General features: G+C 35.8%; 1 protein-coding gene across 3 annotated transcripts in view; it reads right to left on the reverse strand.

Annotated features, from left to right (window-relative positions):
- The window catches only part of LOC121418721 (phosphofurin acidic cluster sorting protein 2-like), a 95630-nt gene that overhangs the window by 37857 nt on the left and 32476 nt on the right, over nucleotides 1–25297 (reverse strand). For all 3 annotated transcript variants that reach the window (XM_041612792.1, XM_041612791.1, XM_041612790.1), the window contains exon 6: nucleotides 10509–10648. In XM_041612792.1, the coding sequence (XP_041468726.1) occupies nucleotides 10509–10648 (140 nt within the window). The remainder of the gene's footprint in view (nucleotides 1–10508; nucleotides 10649–25297) is intronic.

Below are 25297 nucleotides of genomic sequence, written 5' to 3' on the forward strand. Positions count from 1 at the left end.
TCATGTCCACTATCACTGACCACCATCCATTACTGATCAATGTCCAGCCTGTCAAAACAGGAAGGAACGGGTCAGTTAAAAGTCACGTAACGGTGCACAGCAAAACAACGAATATACAATACAGAGAGGGTGGCGAGGCTCTGTAATGCGATTACTTTCAGAATAATTTGCACGACCCTCGGGGAAAAATATTGGCAATATTCACTTTGGCTCACAATGCACCAGTTTCTTATGACATGCTTTTTAGGAATAAATTCCCAAATACACGTCAGAGGAAAGACGTTTATTCAATTTAAATCTGGATGGATTTATGGAGCAAGAGAAAGAGCGTATCAGGATAAACATGCATAGAAAAGTGGTTTTGTAATACATGTTGTTTACATGAAAATATTGAAAGCACTCAATTCCTGTCTGATTTATTTTCTCAAAGGCATTGGTATGGGCAGAAAGGATATAAAAGTTGAATAAAGAGAATAAAGCAAACATGCCATTATTTTTGTCAAAGAAACCTTCATCTGCAGATCCACATTTTCATGTCAAAATGCCACCAAAATGGAAATTTCATTAAAAAGGGAAAAAATAGAGTGAGTGGTAGATTCGCTCCAGATAAATTTACTCAGGTGCCCTCTAATCTAATTTGAAATTTCCTGGTAGTGATCAATAAACTAGATTACATTATTACATGTCTGAATTCAGTATAAGTGCAGAAGCGTACATGTTACTCAATATGCATGTTATGACAAAATGATGCCAAGCCATAAATAGCCTCTACCATTTAAAGGGTAAGCTGGTTATGATTTTAAAATAAATATAATAATAATCAACCCATAATATATATAAACAAGTGGAATGCCTCTGGCCGTCTCACCTGCATCACGCGATTCAACATAGCAGCAGTGCTGACTTTGAAAACTACTATAACTTGCACAAGATGTTCAGTGATACTTGGTTACTCTTATTTCCACGTTTTATGAACTAGACCAATACACTTTACAGAGATAGGATGGTAATTCAACAAATATCCCCAATGTGGCCAAAGTTCATTGACCTCACATGACCTTTGACCTTGATCATGTGACCTGAAACTTGCACAGGATATTCAGTGATACTTGATTACTCTTATGTCCAAGTTTCAAAAGTCAGATCAATAAACTTGCGAAGTTATGATGGTAATTCAACAGATACCCCCATTGTGGCCAAAGTTCATTGACCTTTGACCTTGGTCATGTGACCTAAAATGCGCACAGGATGTTCAGTGATACTTGATTACTCTTATGTCCAAGTTTTATGAACTAGACCAACATACTTTTAAAGTTATGATGGTAATTCAACAAATACCCCCAATTTGGCCAAAGTTCATTGACCCTAAATGACCTTTGACCTTGATCATGTGACCTGAAACTTGCACAGGATGTTCAGTGATACTTGATTACTATTATGTCCAAGTTTCATGAATCAGATCCAAAAACTTTTAAAGTTTTGATTGTAATTCAACAAATACCCCCCAATTCGGCCAAAGTTCATTGACCCTAAATGACCTTTGACCTTGATCATGTGACCTGAAACTTGCACAGGATGTTCAGTGATACTTGATTACTATTATGTCCAAGTTTCATGAATCAGATCCAAAAACTTTTAAAGTTTTGATTGTAATTCAACAGATACCCCCAATCGGCCAAAGTTCATTGACCCTAAATGACCTTTGACCTTGGTCATGTGACATGAAACTCTTGCAGGATGTTTGGTGATACTTGATTAATCTTATGTCCAAGTTTAATGAACTAGGTCCATATATTTTCTAAGTTATGATGACATTTCAAAAACTTAACCTCAGGTTAAGATTTCGATGTTGATTCCTCCAACATGGTCTAAGTTCATTGACCCTAAATGACCTTTGACCTTGGTCATGTGACATGAAACTCTATAAAAAGGATGTTTAGTAATACTTGATTAACCGTATGGCCAATTTCATGAACTAGGTCCATAAACTTTCTAAGTTATGATGTCATTTCAAAAACTTAACCTCAGGTTAAGATTTGATGTTGACGCCGCCGCCGTCGGAAAAGCGGCGCCTATGGTCTCACTCTGCTATGCAGGTGAGACAAAAAAAAATAGTTTTGTAATTAAGGTTATTGTCTGTAGGAGAAAAAATTAATATGCCCAATATTCAAACTAAAGAAAGTCATGTGAATGTTTGAATTTGGAAACAAAATATCTCTGTTTGATTATTTCAATCTTATCACAATTCCAATGAATTTTTTTGTTAGTTATATTGTCTATTTCCAAGCAATGAAATGTGCCTATAAAAGCTGTCTTTGTTGCTTTTTTCAACCTAGTTTTAATACTTTCACAACTTTTTTTGTTTAATACTTAAAGCAAACCCTGTTAAATCTTACTAGATTTAGATAAAATGTATTTGACGACAATACTTGATTTTCAAGTCCTTCTGACTAAACTATTATTCACTCTGAATATAAAGAGTTTAGTTTAAAAATAAGAAAAATATCTGACATAGAATCAAAGTCCGAAGAGAAGGAAGGATAGAAAGGCAACTAACTCAGAGATATATCAAGATTGGTTTCAACCACAGAGCACTCCAATCATAAAATTAGTATTCATGAGCATGGTATGAGGTGTACTAAAATGGAAAAGACACTAGAACATTCGAGATCCAACTGAATTCAGTATTTATAGAATGATGTAAAGATAAGAAACGTATGTGGTAGATTTGCCATTTCTTTTTCTTTTTTTTCTTTTGGTTGTTGCTTTTTTTTTAAACAAGAGATCAAGCAGATGACAGCAGGTAGAATTCAAACTGGGGTCCGAAACTATGACAATCTTCACACCAACTTTTCAGGAACGAACACTGGAAACAAGTGGAATGCCTCTGGCCGTCTCACCTGCATCACGCGGTTCAATATAGCAGCAGTGCTGACTTTGCATACTACTCTGACTCGCACAAGATGTTCAGTGATACATGGTTACTCTTATGTCCTCTTTTTATGAACTAGACCAATAAACTTACAGAGATATGATGGTTATTCAACAAAAAACCCCAACATGGCCAAAGTTCATTGACCTTACATGACCTTTGACCTTGATCATGTGACCTGAAACTGGAACAGGATGTTCAGTGATACTTGATTACTCTTATGTACAAGTTTCATGAATCAGATCCATAAACTTTCAAAGTTATGATGGTAATTCAACAGATACACCCAATTCGGCTAAAGTTCATTGACCTTTGACCTTGGACATGTGACCTGAAACACGCACAGGATGTTCAGTGATACTTGATTACTCTAATGTCCAAGTTTAACGAACTAGACCAATAAACTTTCAAAGTTATGATGGTAATTCAACAGATATCCCCGATTCGGCCAAAGTTCATTGACCCTAAATGACCTTTGACCTTAATCATGAGACCTGAAACTTGCACAAAATGTTCAGTGATGCTTGATTACTATTATGTCCAAGTTTCATGAATCAGATCCATAAACTTTCAAAGTTATGATGGGAATTCAACAGATATCCCCAATTCGGCCAAAGTTCATTGACCCTAAATGACCTTTGACCTTGATCATGTGACCTGAAACTTGCACAAAATGTTCAGTGATGCTTGATTACTATTATGTCCAAGTTTCATGAATCAGATCCATAAACTTTCAAAGTTATGATGGGAATTCAACAGATATCCCCAATTCGTCCAAAGTTCATTGACCCTAAATGACCTTTGACCTTGGTCATGTGACGTGAAACTCATGCAGGATGTTCAGTGATACTTGATTAACCTTATGTCCAAGTTTCATGAACTAGGTCCATATATTTTCTAAGTTATGATGACATTTCAAAAACTTAACCTCAGGTTAAGATTGCGATGTTGATTCCTCCAACATGGTCTAAGTTCATTGACCCTAAATGACCTTTGACCTTGGTCATGTGACATGAAACTCTAATAGGATGTTTAGTAATACTTGATTAACCTTATGGCCAAGTTTTATTAACTAGGTCCATATACTTTCTAAGTTATGATGTCATTTCAAAAACTTAACCTCAGGTTAAGATTTGATGTTGACGCCGCCGCCGCCGCCGTCGCCGTTGGAAAAGTGGCGCCTATAGTCTCACTTGCTTCGCAGGTGAGACAAAAACCCAGTGGGGACTCATCCCACATCAATGTGAATATTGGAAATGAACCAAAGCATTAAAGTCTTAACTTCAGGGTCAACATTGCATGAAGGCGCAAGCAGCGCACAGGTAGTGTCCTGTAATATGACTGAGATGCTTAGAAAATGAAAAACGTATGGCAAAAGTGGAAGAATGAACCGCAAACGGTCTAAATTTCACAAAGAAATATGCGGCAAATGTCTCTCCCACCTCCTGGACCCCGGTAAACAGGATAATTTTATGCAAGCAAGCTAAACCGTGTCAGCCAGTGCAGCATATTGCATGCATACACAGCGCGCTCAACAAACAGATGTCAACTAATTTCGGTCTGTCCGCTGCAACCGATACATGGCGCACCCTGTATTGTGAATCCACCAAATTCTCTGTAATGAATGATCCATGAGGATAAATTGAAATATATTCTTCTTGATAAATTTCCATGTTAGACCACTCTGTGATCATAGACAGAAACCATTCAAGGATGCCATCTTCACATAGATGTACTCAAACATATCGTCGACAGTCATCCGAACCATCGTATCAGTCAATTTTCGTCCCCCCCCCAAAAAAAAAAAAGATTTTGAGATTTTTGCAGAAAATGAAAGTACAAGTCCTACTCTATTCATAACTAAATTTATAGCCAGAAATATGAGAGGATTTCCACGACGATGCAATACAAATTTTTAATCAAATACGCAAATCCCGGCCATTGGAAACGTGTACTGTAACAGAGCGTTACAACGTTTTGACTAACCGCGATTTCAATGCGCGCAGTCAACAACCAAACAGTCGTATTGGCACTGGGCACTGCATTGACTTTGCACGTGAAAAGTGACACATTTTGACTGATCGCGGGAATTGAAACCACGGTCAGTCAAAACGTTGTATCGCTTTTTCCCTATGGTGTTTTTGTACAGGGAAAATCTAAGTCGCTCAAACCAAAATTACAAGCATTTAGCTCTTTTGCCATATTTTCTTGGATCCTTAATTTTGTGTAAAAATAAAGATACCAATGTCAAGCAATTTTCTTGGTCTTTCTAACCATGTATTTCAGGCTGATGAACTAAGTGTGAAAATTATAGTAAACTTTGAAGTCGATTTTCTATGAAATGGGTTTGCACCGATATATATACGTATGTGATACGAAGGTTCGGATGACCGACGATACATAGGCCTACATATTTAAAGGACAAGTCCACCCCAACAAAAACTTTATTTGAATAAAAAGAGGAAAATTCAACAAGCATAACACTGAAAATTTCATCAAAATCGGATGTAAAATAAGAAAGTTATGGCATTTTAAAGTTTCGCTTCATTTCACAAAACAGTTATATGCACATCTCGGTCGGTATGCAAATGAGGAACTGATGACATCACTCACTCACTATTTCTTTTGTATTTGTTTAAATGAAATATTTTTATTTTCTCGTCATTGTCGTGTAAAATGAAGATTCATTCCTCCCTGAACACGTGGAATTCCATTATTTCCACATTTTGTGCTTCAGGCAAGGAGGTCCTAATCGTCAAATTCGTAAAAATTGAAATATTGTATAATTCAAACAATAAAAAACAAAAGAAATAGTGAGTGAGTGACATCATCGACTCTCTCATTTGGATGTAACTGGCTCGTTCATATAACTATTTTGTTAAAAATAAGTGAAACTTTGAAATGTCATAACTTTCTTATTTTACATCCGATTTTGATGAAATTTTCAGCATAGTGCTTGTCAGATTTTTCTCTATTGATTCAAATCAACATTTTTCTGAGGTGGACTTGACCTTTAATATTTTGTATTTTGGTTTTGAACAGAATATTGGCAAATGCCAATGTTCCAATAAATTCTATTTAATTCATATTCGAATACACAGAAAACTTTGAAACCAGTACAAATTTTTTTTTGCATATGAGCAAAAGTGATTAAGCTTGCTGCCAGTGTACCCAAGTGTTCAGTTGACATTCCTAATAGTAACATGATTTTTAAAGATGCTTAGTTCAGAATCATGGTTGCATTTATTTTTTATTTGTAGTCAGTCATGTCTTTCAAAATGCAACTATGAAATGGTGATTAAGGAAAGTTTAGAAAGGTGATAATGCAGAACAAAGGTTTCAAAGATGGATTTGATTTGAAGAAAGATCTCAATCAGGATTCTTCTGCATGTACATGTATGTATGGGCTGTCTTCCACTGATGAGACATGCAGTGGGTGGGCTTGAAAGAGAAAAAGTGTTGATTATGAACTGATTCAAATTCATGACAAGAAAAAAATGTTTTTCCTCATCAAAGATGACCTGCATGACAACGTACAGAAATATTAGATTAGGGAGAGTACAAGCATAAACCAACGATTGTATACCAATGCAGTATTTTTTCAATTTGTTGGATGCGGGTTGCTATGTTACTCTCAAGTTGATAAGGCTGTCTGATATAATAACAACATCAATTTCAAATGTCACGATGCAACATGGGACAGCCCTCGATCCTGAAAGGTTCACTAGTTGCACGAACACAGATGGAAAACAAAATTGGGGATTGGTTCTTTTTTCTTTCCAGGGGTGGCACAAAATTCAGAATGCAAATACATCAAAAGCTCCACACAATCAGTTTGACACAGAAGACTCAGGAATATTACACCGGTCATATCAAATCACAGATTGGGGAGATATACTAAGCACCGATTGTCACATTTAGGGAGTTAATATTTGACTACCCGATAACAAGCTGCCATGATATAAATCTTGGTTGAAATCAATGGAATACTGACATGAATTTCTAAAGACTTATTTGTAACAGAAATAAAACACAAGGGGAATACTTGATGTTAAACACCAATATAAAGATGTAACAATGCCACAACAATCCATTAATAAACAATACAAGGCAAATAAAATTATATAAATCAAACCCATAAATGCCCATAATGAAGCCATATGAAGAAATTTATATTGTAATAAATAATGAGAATAATAACTAAAAAATATATAGTTTTTTAAATTTGTTCACTAGATACATTAAATAATCATTCACAAATGGAAAAAATCAAATCACTACTTGAAGTATTTTTTGATAGATTAGAATGATTTCAAGAAGGAAATGCCAATAACATTAATTACATGTAACAGTAAGTGCTTGAATGAAAACAACTTAAACTGCATGTCTTGTTTCTTCTTTTTAACATTTTGTCAGTGAATTAATTATGCTGCAGTCACATTTCCCCTATGGCGGCCGCACGGCAAGTCGAAAACAGCCGTTTCATTCATTTTTTTTTTGCAAACTACCTATATGTAGCTGGTATAAAAATGTTAACTTTCGACTGGCAGTACGACCACCATAAGGGAAATGGGACTGCGCCATTAGGAATTTTGCTCCAATGTCTTTGGGTAAATCACATTTTTAACTTTTCTCAGTCTATTCATCCTTATTCTTCTATCACAGAAATTTTCATGCATCAAAACACCTTTGTTTCAAGGGTTTATATCAAACACTCTGAAAACAAACAGAAATATATATACTGTAGAAGAGAGTATACAGCCACACATTTTTACCTCTTGACAAGCACATCAAACACAATAACAGCAAAACAAGGGATTACATACACTATACATACTTGCTTTTGATTTGGGAGTTTAAAAGGAATGAATTTCTATTTCTACTTCTTTCCCCCTTTCTTTAACAATAGTATTCATTGAGCACACGTGTTCAAGCTTCATAATGGGCTCTTACGGGTTATGTAGTTAAGGTTCTTGCAGTTGCTGAAAAAGGGGAAAAAAAATCACTAAAATTTTCAAAATGCATGCATTGATGCAATGGTATCAGAATGTCATGTTTAATATAGAGATCTGTACATCTTACGAGACAGTCTCAATGTTAATAGTTTACACAAGCTTTTAGTTTTTAGCAATGTTTATACTTTACCAAGTACATAGTCATGTTATCATAAACATGCAGAAAAATGAACAGGGTAAAGACAAATTTTAATGTTGAAGAAAAAAACAAAGTTGTAAAACAGTTTATCCTTTACTTTGTCTGAAAAGGTACCTGTTATCATCCATGCTCCTCCTTTTATTTATGTTTTTTTTTTGGGGGGGGTAGGGGGTGAATTTGAGAGGTAAATTTTGTCTTTTTCTTTTACTGCAAGAACCTTTAAGCAGGGATGGGCACCAAAAAATAATGGCTCAGTGCAAAACCGTGTTTCTGCCACTCACAAAAGTGGTTACAGAGCCTGTCGCAAATTAAGATACAAATGAATTTAATTAAAAAATCAAAACAAAACTTGATTGAAAAAAAAAAGAATTGGAACTTGAGTTGCAATTATATTGCCACCCTTTTTGCAATGGGGTCCCTGTTGCCAAAAATATAATTATAATGATAATTTACAATTGATACTTCCATGGAAACTTTGCTTAGATTGGCTGTAAGAAATGTTGGTAGTTACCATTCAGGAGTTACCTTTGATAGTAAATTTCTTGTAATGGGTCCATGTGGTTTATTGCACATTAAACTGTATTTGAATTATTACTCTGTAATAACAAGTCATTTTTACACTGAGCCAAATAAAACTATAAGGGAATAAGATGAAGCTCTTGCGACAATTGCTCTATTATCCTGTATTCTACATTATGACGCTTTTGAACTTATTATGAGGAAAGTAATTTGAAATTCAGGGAAGTTAATCAGATGTGATACAAGGGATTGATAATAAACTATAATGAGCTATTCTGCACAATAGATGCCTAGAAAATAACGCACAACAGCTTGAATTCATATTTTTTTTCCCGGAAGATTTCCATTTGCATGTGAAATTGAACCTAACGCTATTAAACCAGGGAACTGTAAACTGCATCTCAAATTGAGAAACAAAGGCAACTGTCAACCTGAACCCTACCTACTTTTACGGAGCGGAGGGGGCACCAAGAGGTGTTTCATTAAATTGATTTAAAATAATTTGATGACTTATCAAAGATGAATTGGTGTGTATATTTGTCTTACAACTTAAAGGGGATCCAACCCAAATAAAAACTTGCATTTAAAAGGAAAAGAAAAATCAGACAAGTTGATAGGTGAAAGTTTGAACAATATTGGACAAACAACAAGAAAGTTATGAATTTTTAAAAGTTGTAAATATTGGTAATCACTATACCCATGGAGACTTCAAATTTGCCACATATGGGATGTCACAGTGATGTAAGGCAAGGACTACTCTTCCATGTACTCCAATACATATCATAGCTAAAATGTCATTTTTTCCAAAAGTATTATTTCAAATGATATTTTTCTTTTATGAGGACATCAAACAATATATTATCAGGGTTATATTTAGATTACTGCCCCAGGGGAATGGGTACTTAGGAGAAAACCACAAATCCCTGATAATAAAGTACATGGCCTATGGGAAAGTAGTCCTTGCCCCTAGTCATAATTTACTTACCCAGTTGCCAATTTGAAATCTACATGGTATTAGTGATCTCAATTTTAAAGCAGCTATAACTTTCTTATTGCTTGTCTGATTTATTTCAAACTTTCACCATTCTGTTTAATTTTTTTTCTCCTTCCCAACACAACATTTTTTGGCCAAGGCTGGATTCCCCTTTAAATGAGCTAATTTGAAATAAAATCATACAGGGATTAATTAATCCAATGCCATAAGATCATGGATGTCCTGTTGACTGGCCTTGATGCCCAATCCAAGGGCCTCGTAGATTAATTGTGCCCTTGTTTGATTTTTTTTCATTTGTGTTGTAATATAGAACAGTGCCCAATGGAAATGGAGACTTGCCCCAAAAATAATGAAATGTAAGGCCTAATCAGACTCAATGAAGCATCAGACAAAACTTCATAATTAAGGAATTATTAGATTCGCTTTAAAGATTCCAGGTCTCAATGAAAGGTAACAAGGCATCATGAAATCTGCATAGAAGACGACAAGCCTTGGTCTGCCACGAATACATAGTCTTATGGGGTACTAAACTTGATAGGTTATATGTGTTTGGAACCACTGTCCAACTACATGTTGATTTGTTCGCAAACTTAACTGACCCCACACCAGCTTCTTACAGCGTGGTGAACCACCCTTGGTTCCAATTGGCACTTGATAACCAAGTCATGTGTTAAATCATGCAAAAAATTCAGAAACTGCTCCCCGCACCCGTTGCAGCACTTCATACATAACTAATCATGTTACTCCTTAGAAGTAATTCATATCTTTCCAAACCTGTTCAGGACTACCCAACCCCACCCCTCTTCTACCTGAGCAATTGTCGCTAAAGCTTCAATGCCAACAAAGGAATAGAGTTAAAGCAATCACACTGCAGTGAGGGCAGGGTGTTTTTTTTTTTACAAGACTCACGTTCCAGGGGAGCTGGTGGGCATGCAGCTGAGATCTCACCTGGCCTCCCACCATGTTCTCACCGCTGTCGCTATTCTCCTGGTCCGAGGAATATGAATCGTCATCGTCGTCGCTCTCATTGTCCATGTCCACTGACCGATCTGTGGGGGAAAAACAATAGAATGGTGTTTACTATATTAAGATGTTTCATGATCAGAAAAATATACAACTGTTCATCATATCTGCCTCAAAAACACATGTGAATTAAACGAAAATCATGAATAAATTGCCATGCAAATAACCATACATACGTAAACTCATAAGATATCACAAGGTACTTGATATTATGGAATTATATTGTGGAAGAGCCGTGGTGTAGTGGTTCTGACTCTCGCCTTGTAAACAGAGGGTCGTGTGTTCGAATCCCACCGCGGTCTAGCGTCCTTTGGCAAGGCGTTAATCCACACTTTGCCACTCTCGACCCAGGTGCTAAATGGGTACCCGGTAGGATGCGAAAGATATTGTATGTTTGATTTTGCCAGCGCCATAATGTGGCTGCTACGAATGCAGGGAATGGAAATTGTGTACTTTTCGTGCTTGATTGAAATGAATCCAATGACCGGGGTAATAATATGCTGCAACGCACTTTGGGCCATTCTGGGAAAAGCGCTTTATAAAAATTAGCTATTATTATTATTATTATACATTTCCTTTGGGGCTGCAAAGCACTATCCTCACTGCTCCAGTTAAAAGCGACATGAAATAAAACTTTCTCTTACATGATTGATCTATGAAAGATATGAAGTTTTACTCTCTAGTAATAATCTATAATCGTTTTTTTTTTACAGGAAAAAAAAAACATGAATGGTAGAAAACATGGTTGATTGTTGTATTCACAGGATTCTTGCGTCCTCTACTCGAATACGCTTGCCCGGTTTGGCACGGTTTTGCTGACCTCAGCCCAAAGCCAGAACATTGAAGCTGTGCAGAAGAGAGCCCTCAGGATCATCCTTGGCTCTCAATATCATTCATATGAGAATGCTCTCGAATCAGCTCAGCTGCCTACCTTGAGAAGTAGATGTGATCAACTTTGCCTACAGTTTGCTTGGAAAGCTTTTGAATCTGGGTGCCCATGGTTTGAGAGGAACACAAATACAAGGACAATGAGAACAAGAAGAATATGTATCGAACCTAGAAGTAGAACTGATCGCTACAGGAACAGCCCATTCCCCTTCTTTACGAGACTTTTAAACTCAGATGGACTGCGAAGAACTATGTTTTTATACCTTTGTTGATTTATTTGTATCTTTAAACTGTAACTGACTTTTGAAATATATTTGTAATTGTTAATTTCTGCAGTAATCATTGAACTTTCTTATTGGCTCATAATGTTATAACCCACTTTACATTTATATTTTTTGTACAGATCATATTACTTCAACGTCCTCTTTTATTTTATATTTTGATTCCTTTTGAGATAATTCTTTATTATTATCATTCATGACTCCGATTCCTACAACTATTACTATTACCATCAACATGTTTCTTTATAATCATTATCAAGCATATCGAGAACAATCCCAACCCAGATTACTGTTTCATTTATAAATCCTTTTTATGGAACACATGTTTTCCTCATTCAATTTTACCCTAATTAATAGCTTTCGTTTGTTTCTTTCCTAATAAAAGCAAGTATTATTTCATACAATTCGCTCATTAATCTACATGTATTGTTATTCATTCAACATTTTTTTGGTTAAATATATATTTATGTTAAAATGATCATTACGTTAAAGGTATATACATCTAGTCTACTCCTAACCTTTCCCCATTCCTGCTTTTGACATTACTTCTCCCTCTGTATACTTTTCTTTTTGTATCCCCTTTCCAATATTATACATTAGTATACTTTATTTTTTTTTTACTGTTTTGCTTGTTTGTTTACTGAAATCTTAATCTGCACAAGTTCATGTAATTCAGCCTTTGGCTGCTAATTGAAATTTTATCACAATAAATACCATTTATCTATCTTTAAAAAAATATGGGTGAAAGCAAACCAGTTTTATACAATGTTGCATTTTATCATGTTCATTCTTTTAAAATGTCAAGGGAAAGTAAAGGGAAAATCCCTCATTCATATTGAAAAGCATCTCCCATTCACAAAGAAATATATACTTCAGGAAAAAAGATAGGTTGATGGCATCGCAGACAATCAATTGCATCCAAATTAGAACTAGCAGGTGTGGAATAGTCAAATTCTCTTCGCAAACCTCAGAAAATTCATTCAAACTGTTCTCCCCGCTCACATGCGGCCCATCAGCATGTAAGGTGTCCTTGAAGGGAAAATCGTATTTTCTAGCTGGTTGCATTCATGAATTCCTGAGTGTCTTGGCAAATATAGAGAAACCGCTTGGGCCTCTTGTAGTGTAATGTGTCTTGTTTGTTTCTTCAGAGTCTAGGAGCACATGACATGCACAAGTCAGATCTTGTCTGTAAACCAACATGTTGGTATAAATACTTCAAGACAAAATAAAAAGAACACAAAATCAGAGGGGCCTACTTTTCTTTCTCCATACTATAGCCAAACAAGCTAGTATTACAAGAAAATGTATATCTTCTTTAGCGGGAGTTTAGTCTACAGCTAATAAACAATGCTGATCTAGAATAAATAAATGTGTAAACCCACACTAGAGGGAAAATTTAAGAAAAGCAGCATTGAAACAGCATTGTTTTTTTGTGGTTATTAGATCTAGTTTTATAGATTTACATGTAAGATTGATCATTAAAATTCAAAATACATAAAAACAAGAAAGCTCATTCTACTTTAGTTTAGACTAAAAGAAGACTAATTGTATATATTTGCATATTGAAATTAATGTTTCAATATCCAAATTTAAACAAAAAATAGATACACATACATTTTCCCCAAAACTAACCCCATCAATGCAGTTTGTTTTCATCCTACCATGTGTAATAATTCATTACACACACTCACTTGAGACTAAAAGGATACTTTGTACTAATTTGTCATGGGGTTATCAAATATCCAACTTACATGTATTCCAGAATTAACCTCTCTCTGACACAGACTCATTGATTATGTTTCACATGTTTCAAAGTTATCTTTTAAAAGTCACCTTATTTGGTAAATCATTTTTGAGATCATTATTACCTGAAAATTTGATAGTAAGCTGTATATTTCCTTGAATTTTTGCCAATGAATAAAGGTGATAACTTTGTTATTTTTCATCTGATCATGATGAATTATTTAGCTTTCTACTTATTTGATTTTATCCCATTTCTGCCATTCATATTAATTTCATGGTGGAGTATCGCTTTATCATTGTTATCTCTATAGGCAAATGATACAAAATGGTGAGATTGCTACACACATAAATCATTTTTGGTCATAAACACAACTGTGTGGATGGATGAGAGTTCATATCCTAATAGCATGAAACCCCTAATGTCTTTTATCAGCACATAATAAGATCAGACGAAACAGTTAGGATCAATGTCTAATTGATGTTAATAACCCCGGACATGGACTATCTACTTACACCAAGGCTTCAATTGATCAGTTCCTCTTCAACCCACAATCGTTACATGACATGAATTATTATGATTTAGCAAATATTGCAATATATCCTTTCCCCGATATGGATGATAAGTGTCTGCTACTTCTGGTTCACATGCACTGTACATTAATGAGTCAGTGTCATGGTTTTGTTCTTCAAAAGGCTTGCTCTTTGTTGTCATATTTCCAGTCATATTTTGAAAATAAATAAAAATGGTACAGGAATATCCTTTTCTTCATATAATCCACAAAAAATAAAGTTCTTAAATCAAAGCAATATTGATAATACGCTCCTGTTTGTTTGTATCTCTCTCTTCAAATTTTGTTCTTTTTCTAAATCCAAAGAATTAACCCTTATTCCTACCCCCTGAAAAGAAACCCAGCAAAAACCTTCATATTACGACAAAACAGAATGCTGGGGGGGGGCAGATTTTTTTGCAGTAAAAGTCTATGAAGCAGCAGAATTTGAAAAAAAAAACTATAAAAAAAACTATAATCTCATTACATTGATAATTAAAGATGTAAATGAATGAATAAATGAATAAATACAATGAAATAAATACAATCTATAGATAAAGAAACAAACAAAAAATAAATACCAAAATCATTAATAACTAACTAAATAAAAAGGCCTAAACAAATAAATGAATTAAACTAAAAGAATCATGCTGTAATAATATCCTCTGCCTCAATCCCTGTATACATGTAGATCTACTTGCCAAAGTCTATGCAAGTAGACTACAATGACAATCATTACTAACCAACATTGACCTTGATGGGGAAAAAAATCCCTACAACATAGCCATGACTCACAGTGGCCATGCATGGGGAAATTCAACTTCTCATATTTCACAAACAATTAAAATGGTAGTGATAATTCATATGAAAAAAAATTGCTTTACCTCAAAATACGGTACGTGAGTGTATGAATAGTCTGATCACACATGCACTGGATGATTCATCTCATCCATCCATGATGTATTAACATAATATTTTGTGACTAATTTGCAGAGGTGTCTCATTTAAATTCATGATACCAGTGTGATATATCTGATAAAAATGCAAATGATATTGAGCATATCAGATAGTCACCATCATCTGTATGGCTCTTTAGGCTACTGCACGTCCATTTCTCTGTAATTATGCATTTTCAGTTTTAACTTCGTTTTCATGCACACAATGGCCATACAAACATTTTCAGTTGAAAACTGACAATGATTTGAGGAGATGTAATTAAAATTTGTTTATTTCCACTATATTTTCTTTCAGTGAAAAGGGTGATAAAATATCTTAGAATTTTAGTAAGATACCTGTATTACATGTACACGTATGAAAAATATTGTAATGTCACATGTTGATAGTTACCCCTTTCAGTATGGGGGTGTATCAGTGGTATGAATATTAGAATTTTTATCATGTAAATTACAGAATTCAGTCCATGCATCAAAGTATCACATTTTTACCATGGCGAGGATCTAAAATTTTACAAACAAAAAAATATCCATTATCTTCAAAGGTAAGAAAATGCATTCTCTATTGCTCAAAGTCTCACAGTCTCATTTTGATAACAACTTGACTGAAAAGGGTCACTGTGTGCTCTGATATCTCTAACCAAGAGAATTGGCAGGGAATATATTGCACCCCTTTGGCTGCTTTATGCCGCTTTTCTTATCTCACTTCAATCGATATGACTCCATGTGACAGCGCATTAACACCACGTCCACTTTCCTGACACCCATCAAAATATTCATTGCCCAGTCATAAATGAGATAGAAAGAGAGCATCCACTTAGCAAGACCCATTAACTTTCTTCTTCTGTAATGATAAAAGATCGGTCGCAGCATAAATATAGCAAAACTGTCAAGGCATGTTGACATAAATAAAGAATGGTTGCAAAAGGAAACAGGCTGGCCATGATTGTATAAATAAATCATATTCCAAAGAGCATGTTGTCTTAATCAATAAATGTGTCAGAAACTCCAGATCTCATATCATCAATCAAATCTTTCTTATAAAGCTCTATAATAAACAATGATCTTTTTGACACCTAAATTATTTCAACTTTGATACAATATCATATTGAATTTATGTCATGCACATTAAATGCAATTTCACTGATTCCAAACTGGTTGGCAAAGCTTGGCATGTATCCAAAATTAAAGGAAAATGAGATGAGACGAGGGAGGAAAGGCATGGGGAGAGGGAACACTGGGGGAGGCACAGGTGTACGCATATATAGTATAGTAGTATATTATTCATATTCCGTATAAAAACAGAAAAATACAAAACGGATGGATAGCCCATATCCAGTTTTGTCAACACGACAATACCGTTCTTCCATGGTGTCCATATGTGGCACCATGTTATTTAGGGGGGGGGGGGGTTGACACAATATATAGACCTCCTCCCCCTCCCAACAATGGGTCAACTTCTTGACTTAAACCCAGTGAGGAAAAAGCAATGCTGTGGTGTATAAGGGGCAAGGGCATATGGACAGTATCAGTAATTTGTGATTAGGGGAAAAATACAGAGGCTTGGGGTAATTAACCTACTAATGTGCCCAGAAAATTCCCATTGATTGCAATGTTAAAGCGCCCAGAAAATTCCCATTAACTGCAGTGTTAAAGCTTATCCAATGTTGCACATTTAGGCAGTAAGTTGTGAAAAGTAGCCCCCAAAAGTAAAAAAAAATTATTTTCTGCTTATTTGTGATCAACCAAAGTATTTATTGCGGTGAGATACAATAATATATAGGGTATCAAATGACATCTTGAATGCATCTTCATACAAAGTGAATACAATCAAAGCTGCTATTAATAAATGAATCTTATCATCTAACGAATAGCCTATCTCTCTATTCATTCGATATTGAAGGTTATAGAAGGCTGTGGCCATTATCTATAATGCAGCTGTTATCATACAGACTCTAATAATAACTTCTATTGGATGCCATCCCTTTCTCCTCTTTCATTTTAGAACAACAGACTTCCACACTTCGTTATCAACTTGTGTCGCTGGGCCCACACTTCAAGTGTTCGTGAGAAAGACGGCACTTTGGGGATGGCGAAGTGCCGCAGATTTGGAGGAGAGAGAAGAAGAAACTGAAGCCTTGACATTAAAGGAAGAAGGAAACAGAAAGCTTTGCCAACAGGCGGAGGGGACAGCTGGTGCCCTCAATTCTATGCAACCGGTATCGTTTCATACCCAAGAGGGCTTTTAATAAGAAGACGGAGCACAATGCACATTCATGTGCCACATTAGTGTTGTGATTTGAAGATGACAGAGCATATCATATGAAACCATCATTCTCATACATTCCAGAACAGTCTTACGCTGTGTTCAACCAAGGATCCATGGTTCATCACAAAAAATTAATCTTACAAGTGCGGATGTCAAGCGATTTTTGTTGGTTGTAAAGCTAAATGTATATTAAAATGCAAACATAAAATACTGACAACGAAGCATTTCAAGTATCGCTGCAAAACCATGGGCGTTAGAATAGATTCAGTGCAATCAATACCATGATTCTGCTAGACATTTTTAATTGTATATAAATCACACACACTCTAAATGAACCTTTACTTCTTGAGTCAAAATGCGTAGTACGATCCCCAGTGGATAGTGTTGAATGTTCAATTGAATACCATCTCACTGTAACTGCATTTTGTGTTTGCATTCTGAACTGTGAATCATGTTTGTGATCCTAGCTCAGGAAAGTCAATTGAATGTATGCATTCAAAGTGAGTTTTGTGATTCTAGGATGACAGCACGCATCATAAGAAACCATCATTCTCTCGTGAACCAAACGGTCGAGGAGATTGACTTTGACATTTTAGAAGCTATTCCATTATTCAGCGTTATCAGTAATACCTATGTATTGTTCGCATATTATCTTGCTGGCGTGATGGAATTAAGTTCATAAATTGTGTATACTTCACCGCATGGAGGGTGCTTCAATGTTGTTTATATTATGATGACAGGTTCATGATGATGAATGACTCCATCTAATTTGCTTCCATTTTCTCTCACTCTTCTTTTTCAAATAACTTTTCCCTCTTCATCTTCTTCTTTATTGTTTTTTCTTTTACTATTTTACTATTATTTATAATTTTAAATTTACCATTGCTTTAATTTAATGTTTGATGCTTATCATTCTAATGCTTGTAGGTACATAATGTGATTGGGGGAGGTATTGTGGGGGTTGGCTTGAAGTGACCAAGTCACATGTATGACCATTGTATTTTGCCGATTCTAAATATCTTCATTTTATTTTTATTTTCACCATTAGTGTTATGACCTGGATGGGGTTGGGAGGTTTGGGGAGGAAGAACTGTGGGTTTTCCATACCCAGGCAGCCTCTCCAACTCTCAGCCAGGTCTTACTTTCTCTATCATGTACAAGTTTGATTGTTCTTGTCTCTGATCTGTTTGTATTCTTTGTTTTTTGAATGCCAAATAAAATAATAATAATCTTTCCTTTAATAATCTTAACATCTCTCTCCGTCTCTCTCTTCCATCCACTCTCTCTCTTCACCCCCCCTCCCTTTCTCTCCCCTCTTACCACCTCTCCCCCTCTGTTTTCCTCCCTTCTCTCCCATACAATGCTCTCTCTCTCATCCATCTGGCATCCATGTCTCTGATGGGGGTAAGATGATAGTTTGTTTCTCTTTCCTACATTCTGAGATGAAAGCAAAGTCCACCAACTGTTTCTTGTTTGGTCATGGTGTACATCACTAGCATAGCTCACATTGCTTTACCCTAAAAGCAACAGAGAGGCACTAAACAAAGATTTAACCCTCTTACTACCAACAAACTATTCAAAACGTGTTAAAAGCAGGGGAAAAGCTAAGGACTGGGTGATATTTTGTTGCTGTAATTTCTGAAATAGACCCCCTTATACTATAACTTTGGATTAATGTCATTTGGCATTAATAGAAATGTGAAATAGCTCTTAAAGAAAATATCATCCCCCCGTTATTTTTTTTTTGTGTGTGTTCTGCCTAAGCTGAGAATGATTTAAGATGATTGAACCTCAATGTAATACTTTATCATGAAAGTAGTATATGGGGGATGTTGGGCAAGAATGCTTTATCCAAAAATATTTATAAAAAATAACCCTTATAAGTTTCAAAAAGGGCTCCATTAACAGTATTATTTTTCAATGCAAAATATAGTTTGGAATGATATGATGCAGGTAATATGTAGCTCTCAATTGTTACCCCATGCTGCAGACAATACAAGAGAGAATGTGGCGGGAAGAATCGGAAACTAAGACTACGCAGTGAAAAAAGGGGAAGGATGTGCAGATGCAAAGATTCATAGAGTGAATGATTCAACATCTTCAGTAGATGAATACCAGTCTAACCCAACTGGTATGGAAGAAGATAATATCCCCTAGTGGATGAATACAAAAATATGTAGAGATGGAGTGGAAGGGAGGTTGGGAGTGAGGGTGGGAGGAGGTGGGAAGTGTAAGGTGATGGAGGGAGGAAGAGACAGAAAGAAACAGGGGCAAGGATGTGGGTGAAGATGGTGGAGTGGAAATAGGAGAGATCAAGAGACAAGGATTGAAAATGAATGAGAGAATGTAAATGAAAAGAATGGAGAGAAGAGGGTGAGAGATGGCGAGGGTGGATATGTGAAGAAATGGGGATGGGGAGTGATCATAGGCGGTGGAAGCGGGGGGGACGTGTCCCCCCTAAATTTGAGGAGGGGGGACGGTCCCCCCCTAAATTTGTTGTCGATGACCTTCTTTTTTTTTTTTTTTTTTTTTGCTTGTCAATATATTTTCCCACGTCCCCCCTAAAATTTTTGGTTGATAACTTTTTTTTTTTGCTTGTCAACAAAATTTTGGTTGTCCCCTCCTGAAATTTTGGGCTTCCGCCGCCAATGGGAGTGATTGAGATACACTAAGAAGTGAAAGATAGGGGAGTGCCTTTTTAAAGCTTTTGAGGTGAGAAAAAGCTGAAGAGACAAGTTGGATTATATACAAGAGCGTGACAAGTAAGCCATTGTTAAAGAGAGTGAACAAGATGAACATAGGCTGACAGATCAATAGATAATGATAGGACAAAACAGCAACAGCAGGGAGGAATGGAAAGATTGAAATAATGTTTCTTAAATCGAAAGATAAGAGAGACGAAAGAATGAGATAATGTAATTAGTGAGTTAAGTCACTAATTTTGTGGGATACAAATGCAACTGGTGAGAGATATATACAACGCGCAATCTTATTGATCAATACGCAGAAGTGCGCCTTTTGTACCCCATGCAAATAGACATTTTTGTGCGACTCTATAAAGTCATACTCAAATCTTTGTGAAACACCCCCCATGACATAATGTAAAGTAGGTAAAATGAATTTTAAAAGAGAATCAGGATGAATTGAGGATGGGTGGAAGACCAGAAGGGTGAGTGAATAGGGTACATGAAAGGAGAGAAAGAAAGATGAATGATAAAGGAGAGAAGATGATCTTGTGTCATGAGAACAACATCATATCCCAGACGAGATAGAATGAATGGTTCTACATCTCAAGTAGACGATCGTCGGTCTCACTTGGACGGCATCGGATGGAGGAATCATTATCCTCTAGAGGATCAACATAGTCATGCATAATGTAGAGTGTTTCACCGTATCCAAGCTCAATTAGCTTACAAAAACAGACCCAGCAATATTTCATGATCAAAAGATAATTCAATAACATATTTCAAAGTAGTCATTGCTACTTTAGATGAAAATATCTGGTTGTGTAGTAGTTGGCAACATCTCCAAAATACGCTGCTGTTTGTTGTGATCTCTGGGATAACAAAAATTCCTCAATGAATTTTTATCAACAACCCGACCTACTTTCAGCAAAATTGCAGTGCATCCAACTAAAATATTCACTTGCACCAGAAGCAAGAGCGTCCATTTTACATGCATAATCTATGTACACTAAAGCACTTACAAACTCGGGTGCCTGTTTATTTTGGACTGCAGTCAGCCACCATTATAAAGCTACAGTTTTTTTTTAGTTGAGTGTTATGCTCTTTTAAGTTGACTATGATGATAAAAACATGTGTGCCTTGTTTCATCGTAGCATGTCTCATCAATTGCTATCAATTCATCACTGTGCAATGTTTCTCTCCACCATTAAATATCCAGTTTAAAATGAGAACAAGCACAAGTGACCGATATTTAACCGTGAGGTTGATGGGTGTGTGTGTGTGTGAGGGTATGGGTGTCTGCTTGTAATGTATGTACGCATGGGTGGGTATTTGGGTGTAATTAGATGTGGGACATTCTTTGGTTCAAATAAAATAGAGTCGTAAATGAAATTATTCACATTGCAGTTTTATGTAGTGAATTATTTTGCATAAATCTCTTACAAAATATGTGAAAAATACATGTGTGTGGGTATTTCGGAAGTAAAAAGTAATACCGGTACATCTAAATATCCTGAAAATACTGCAACTGCATTGTAAATGTAAAAAAGTAACAATTTAAATGATAGCAAGACAAGAGCAATCATTACATTCTTAAAAATATTCCTTATGAAAATAAAAACTCCCCACGATATTCCCGATGTATAAAAAATTCATGAAACCTCTCAATGTACGTTATTTAAATTCCTCATGAATGAGCAAATAATGTTGGGCTTTGGCCGAGAAACATTGACTGTCCAGTGACCAACATTCCAAACACACCAATACTTTTTAATAATTACTTGAAGACATACGGCATGAAGTGTTGGCCAAGCATTGTCGCTGACCTCCTCTTCACCGCAACGCTTACATTGGTCCATAGAACTAGAGGCTGATGACGATCCCATGAGGATGGATGTTTATATTGCTTTTCACATCCTGTCAATCCATTATCAATCTGGAGATATTGGACGAGGTGTTATTGTCACTAGATATCTCATGGATTGATCTGGATTATTATTAGAAATCCAAAGGACACAAGGGGTGTAAAATAATGATGGAAACTCGTTCACGCTCAAAATATAGTTGACAAGACATGCATTAAGAATGAAAATACAAGATCTGCATACTTGTGCCCTGTTATATCAATGATACCATTCAATTAAGTGTAACTGTAATTCAATGGCAAATTGTGCATAAAAAGTTTCCCGATATTGTAGATACTAAGAGTCAGGGGCAGATCCAGGATTTTCCAAAGGGGGGGGGGGAAATATTTCAGAGGAAAATTCTGACAAGCCCCCCCCCCAAAAAAAAAAAAAGGTTTTCAACCACACATTAAGGATATTTCGTACCAATAAAAATTGACAACGAAAAAAAAGAGGTCTTCAATGTCAACAGTGGGGGAACACCTCTGTTTTAATGCCATTGTTACAATACAAATTTTAATTTTGCTTCTCAAGGGGGGGGGGGCATGTGCTCCCCCCCTGGATCCGCGCCTGCTAAGAGTATCTCTTTTTATTACAGCCCCTGGTGGGTGTTCCATAAAGCTGTTCGTAAGATAAGAATGACTTAATGCACAACTGGTGACCCTTCTTAGTGCCAAGTAATACATCCCTACACACTAAGAAATCCCGGTGCAATGGGGTGTGCGATTCATGGGTACACCTCGTAATACCATTGAGGTGCTCGCAGCCTCTTGCTAGCATGCCCGATTTGCTCGTTTGCGAGAGTCCATATCTGTTGAACACCAATATACTCATTGCGTACACCCACTAGTCTTGCTGAGAGCCGTATGGTATAGATAAAGTTGATTTGTGATCGAAGATTACCCGAAATAACAATGCAGTAACGCCAAACTTTAATGAAGTGAAATAATATTCTAAATATTTAATATTTATGTGATAATTGTTTCGCAAACACATTTGATTACGTATACTGTTTGAGAGACATTTAATAGAGCTACTTGAATCACAACTTTCAGCAAAATTCAACAACTGTATCAGCACAAATCACTAGAAAACCAGTTTGGTCACAACGCTTCCCGCTGGCATGGCGGGAAGAATCTTGACTACAGTTCCAATGAGGTGAGTGCGTAAAATTGAAACTGAATTTCTTAGTGTGTATGTAACTGATTTAGGACCTAAGAACATGTTCCACTCGTGCATAACTTTACAGTAAACTTTATTAAACACCCATCCGGTCAAACAGGTATATAGTGTACATATTTCATCAAAAGCAGCAGTCACCTTCTATTAAAAATCTGAATTGTATGACTCTTCATGACATGTACACATTTTCCATTTACCTACAAATTCCCTCAGTTAAGAAATTGAATAAGGTATGCTTGAAGCATTGTGATTCACATTTTAGATTAAAATAATGGAAAAGCGATATCTGACGGTGATTAAAAGGGATTTACCTTGAGGGAAGCTATGAAGTTTCTTGATAACTCAATGAAATCGTCAATATTAATAGCACTGCAGAATGTGAGGTTTCTGAAAGGTCAACTGTAATGACACTACAAAATTTAAGATGAATGGGTTTCCTTTTCATACTTTGACCTTTTCAACACTCCCCTATGGAAATCATGGATTCACTTTGAATTATGATATTGATATGGAAAGAAAAAAGAAATTTAGATTTACGCAGTAATTTCTCAAATCCAGCAAATATGCATGGTCCCATTGCTGCAAAAATCAATTTCAGATCAAAAGGGTGGTAGCATAGTAGTTCCCCCATGGACACTGCACATTGAGGATGGAGCTTACAAACTTTAGTTCCCAATCGAGGGTTTCCCCATCTAGGTCAGCTATAGAAATAAGATCAGCCACGAGGAGTGTTTGTTTTACAGTTCACGCTTCTCATTTCACTCCTGTTTACTTCCTCAGGCCCCGCAGAGCTCTCATGTCTCTTGGAGCACTTAGACTTGGGTCCCAGTAGCCAGCCGTCAAACTCCACGTTTCTTATCTACTAATAACTTTTCTACACCAATAATAACAGGTACTGTCTGAAAGTGTTTTATTGTAACAATGTAACCTCCAAAAGTACTTGGATAACAAAAATATTTGTTATTTTGGCAGATCTTAAATGATTTTTGTGTTATTCAGGTACATGCACTTTTAATTGAAAGCAAAGTTATGAATTGTATTACAAAAATCAATTAATAAGAGGCTTATATAAGAAAATAGCAGTAAATGAACATTCATTTTTTTCTCATTTTAGATACTGACAACTACTATATTTGTTAAATCTTTCAATAGTTAAAATTCATTGACCTATTTCTTTTATAGATGATAACGGTTGTGTTTTTTTAATAATTAAATGTATTTTTACGTATAGATTTATGCTCAGAAATGAAGGAAGCTCTGAAGTAGATAAATAAAAAAAATAACAATGACGACTAAAACAAAAACAGATTTGAGATTAATACAGAAATTGGGACAATGTAATTCCTTATCAAATTATTCAACTGATCCAGGACTGTTTAAATATCTAATTAAATCAATTGTGTGTTCCAATTTACTTGCTGTTCCTATTTTCTTTCTTTGGTAAATCGAAAAAAAAAAACTCCTGGATGAACTAAAATCCACAGAGAATATATTAACAAGTGGAATGCCTCTGGCCGTCTCACCTGCATCACGCGGTTCAATATAGCAGCAGTGCTGACTTTGAATACTACTCTAACTCGCACAAGATGTTCAGTGATACATAGTTACTCTTATGTCCACTTTTTATGAACTAGACCAATAAACTTACAGAGATATGATGGTTATTCAACAAAAAACCCAACATGGCCAAAGTTCATTGACCTTACATGACCTTTGACCTTGATCATGTGACCTGAAACTCGCACAGGATGTTCAGTGATACTTGATTACTCTTATGTACAAGTTTCATGAATCAGATCCATAAACTTTTAAAGTTATGATGGTAATTCAACAGATACACCCAATTCGGCCAAAGTTCATTGACCTTTGACCTTGGTCATGTGACCTGAAACGCACACAGGATGTTCAGTGATACTTAATTACTCTAATGTCCAAGTTTAATGAACTAGACCAATAAACTTTCAAAGTTATGATGGTAATTCAACAGATACCCCCGATTCGGCCAAAGTTCATTGACCCTAAATGACCTTTGACCTTAATCATGAGACCTGAAACTTGCACAAAATGTTCAGCGATGCTTGATTACTATTATGTCCAAGTTTCATGAATCAGATCCATAAACTTTCAAAGTTATGATGGGAATTCAACAGATATCCCCAATTCGGCCAAAGTTCATTGACCCTAAATGACCTTTGACCTTGGTCATGTGACGTGAAACTCATG

This window comes from Lytechinus variegatus, chromosome 7 (genome assembly GCF_018143015.1).
Source record: "Lytechinus variegatus isolate NC3 chromosome 7, Lvar_3.0, whole genome shotgun sequence".
Lineage (NCBI taxonomy): Eukaryota > Metazoa > Echinodermata > Echinoidea > Temnopleuroida > Toxopneustidae > Lytechinus > Lytechinus variegatus.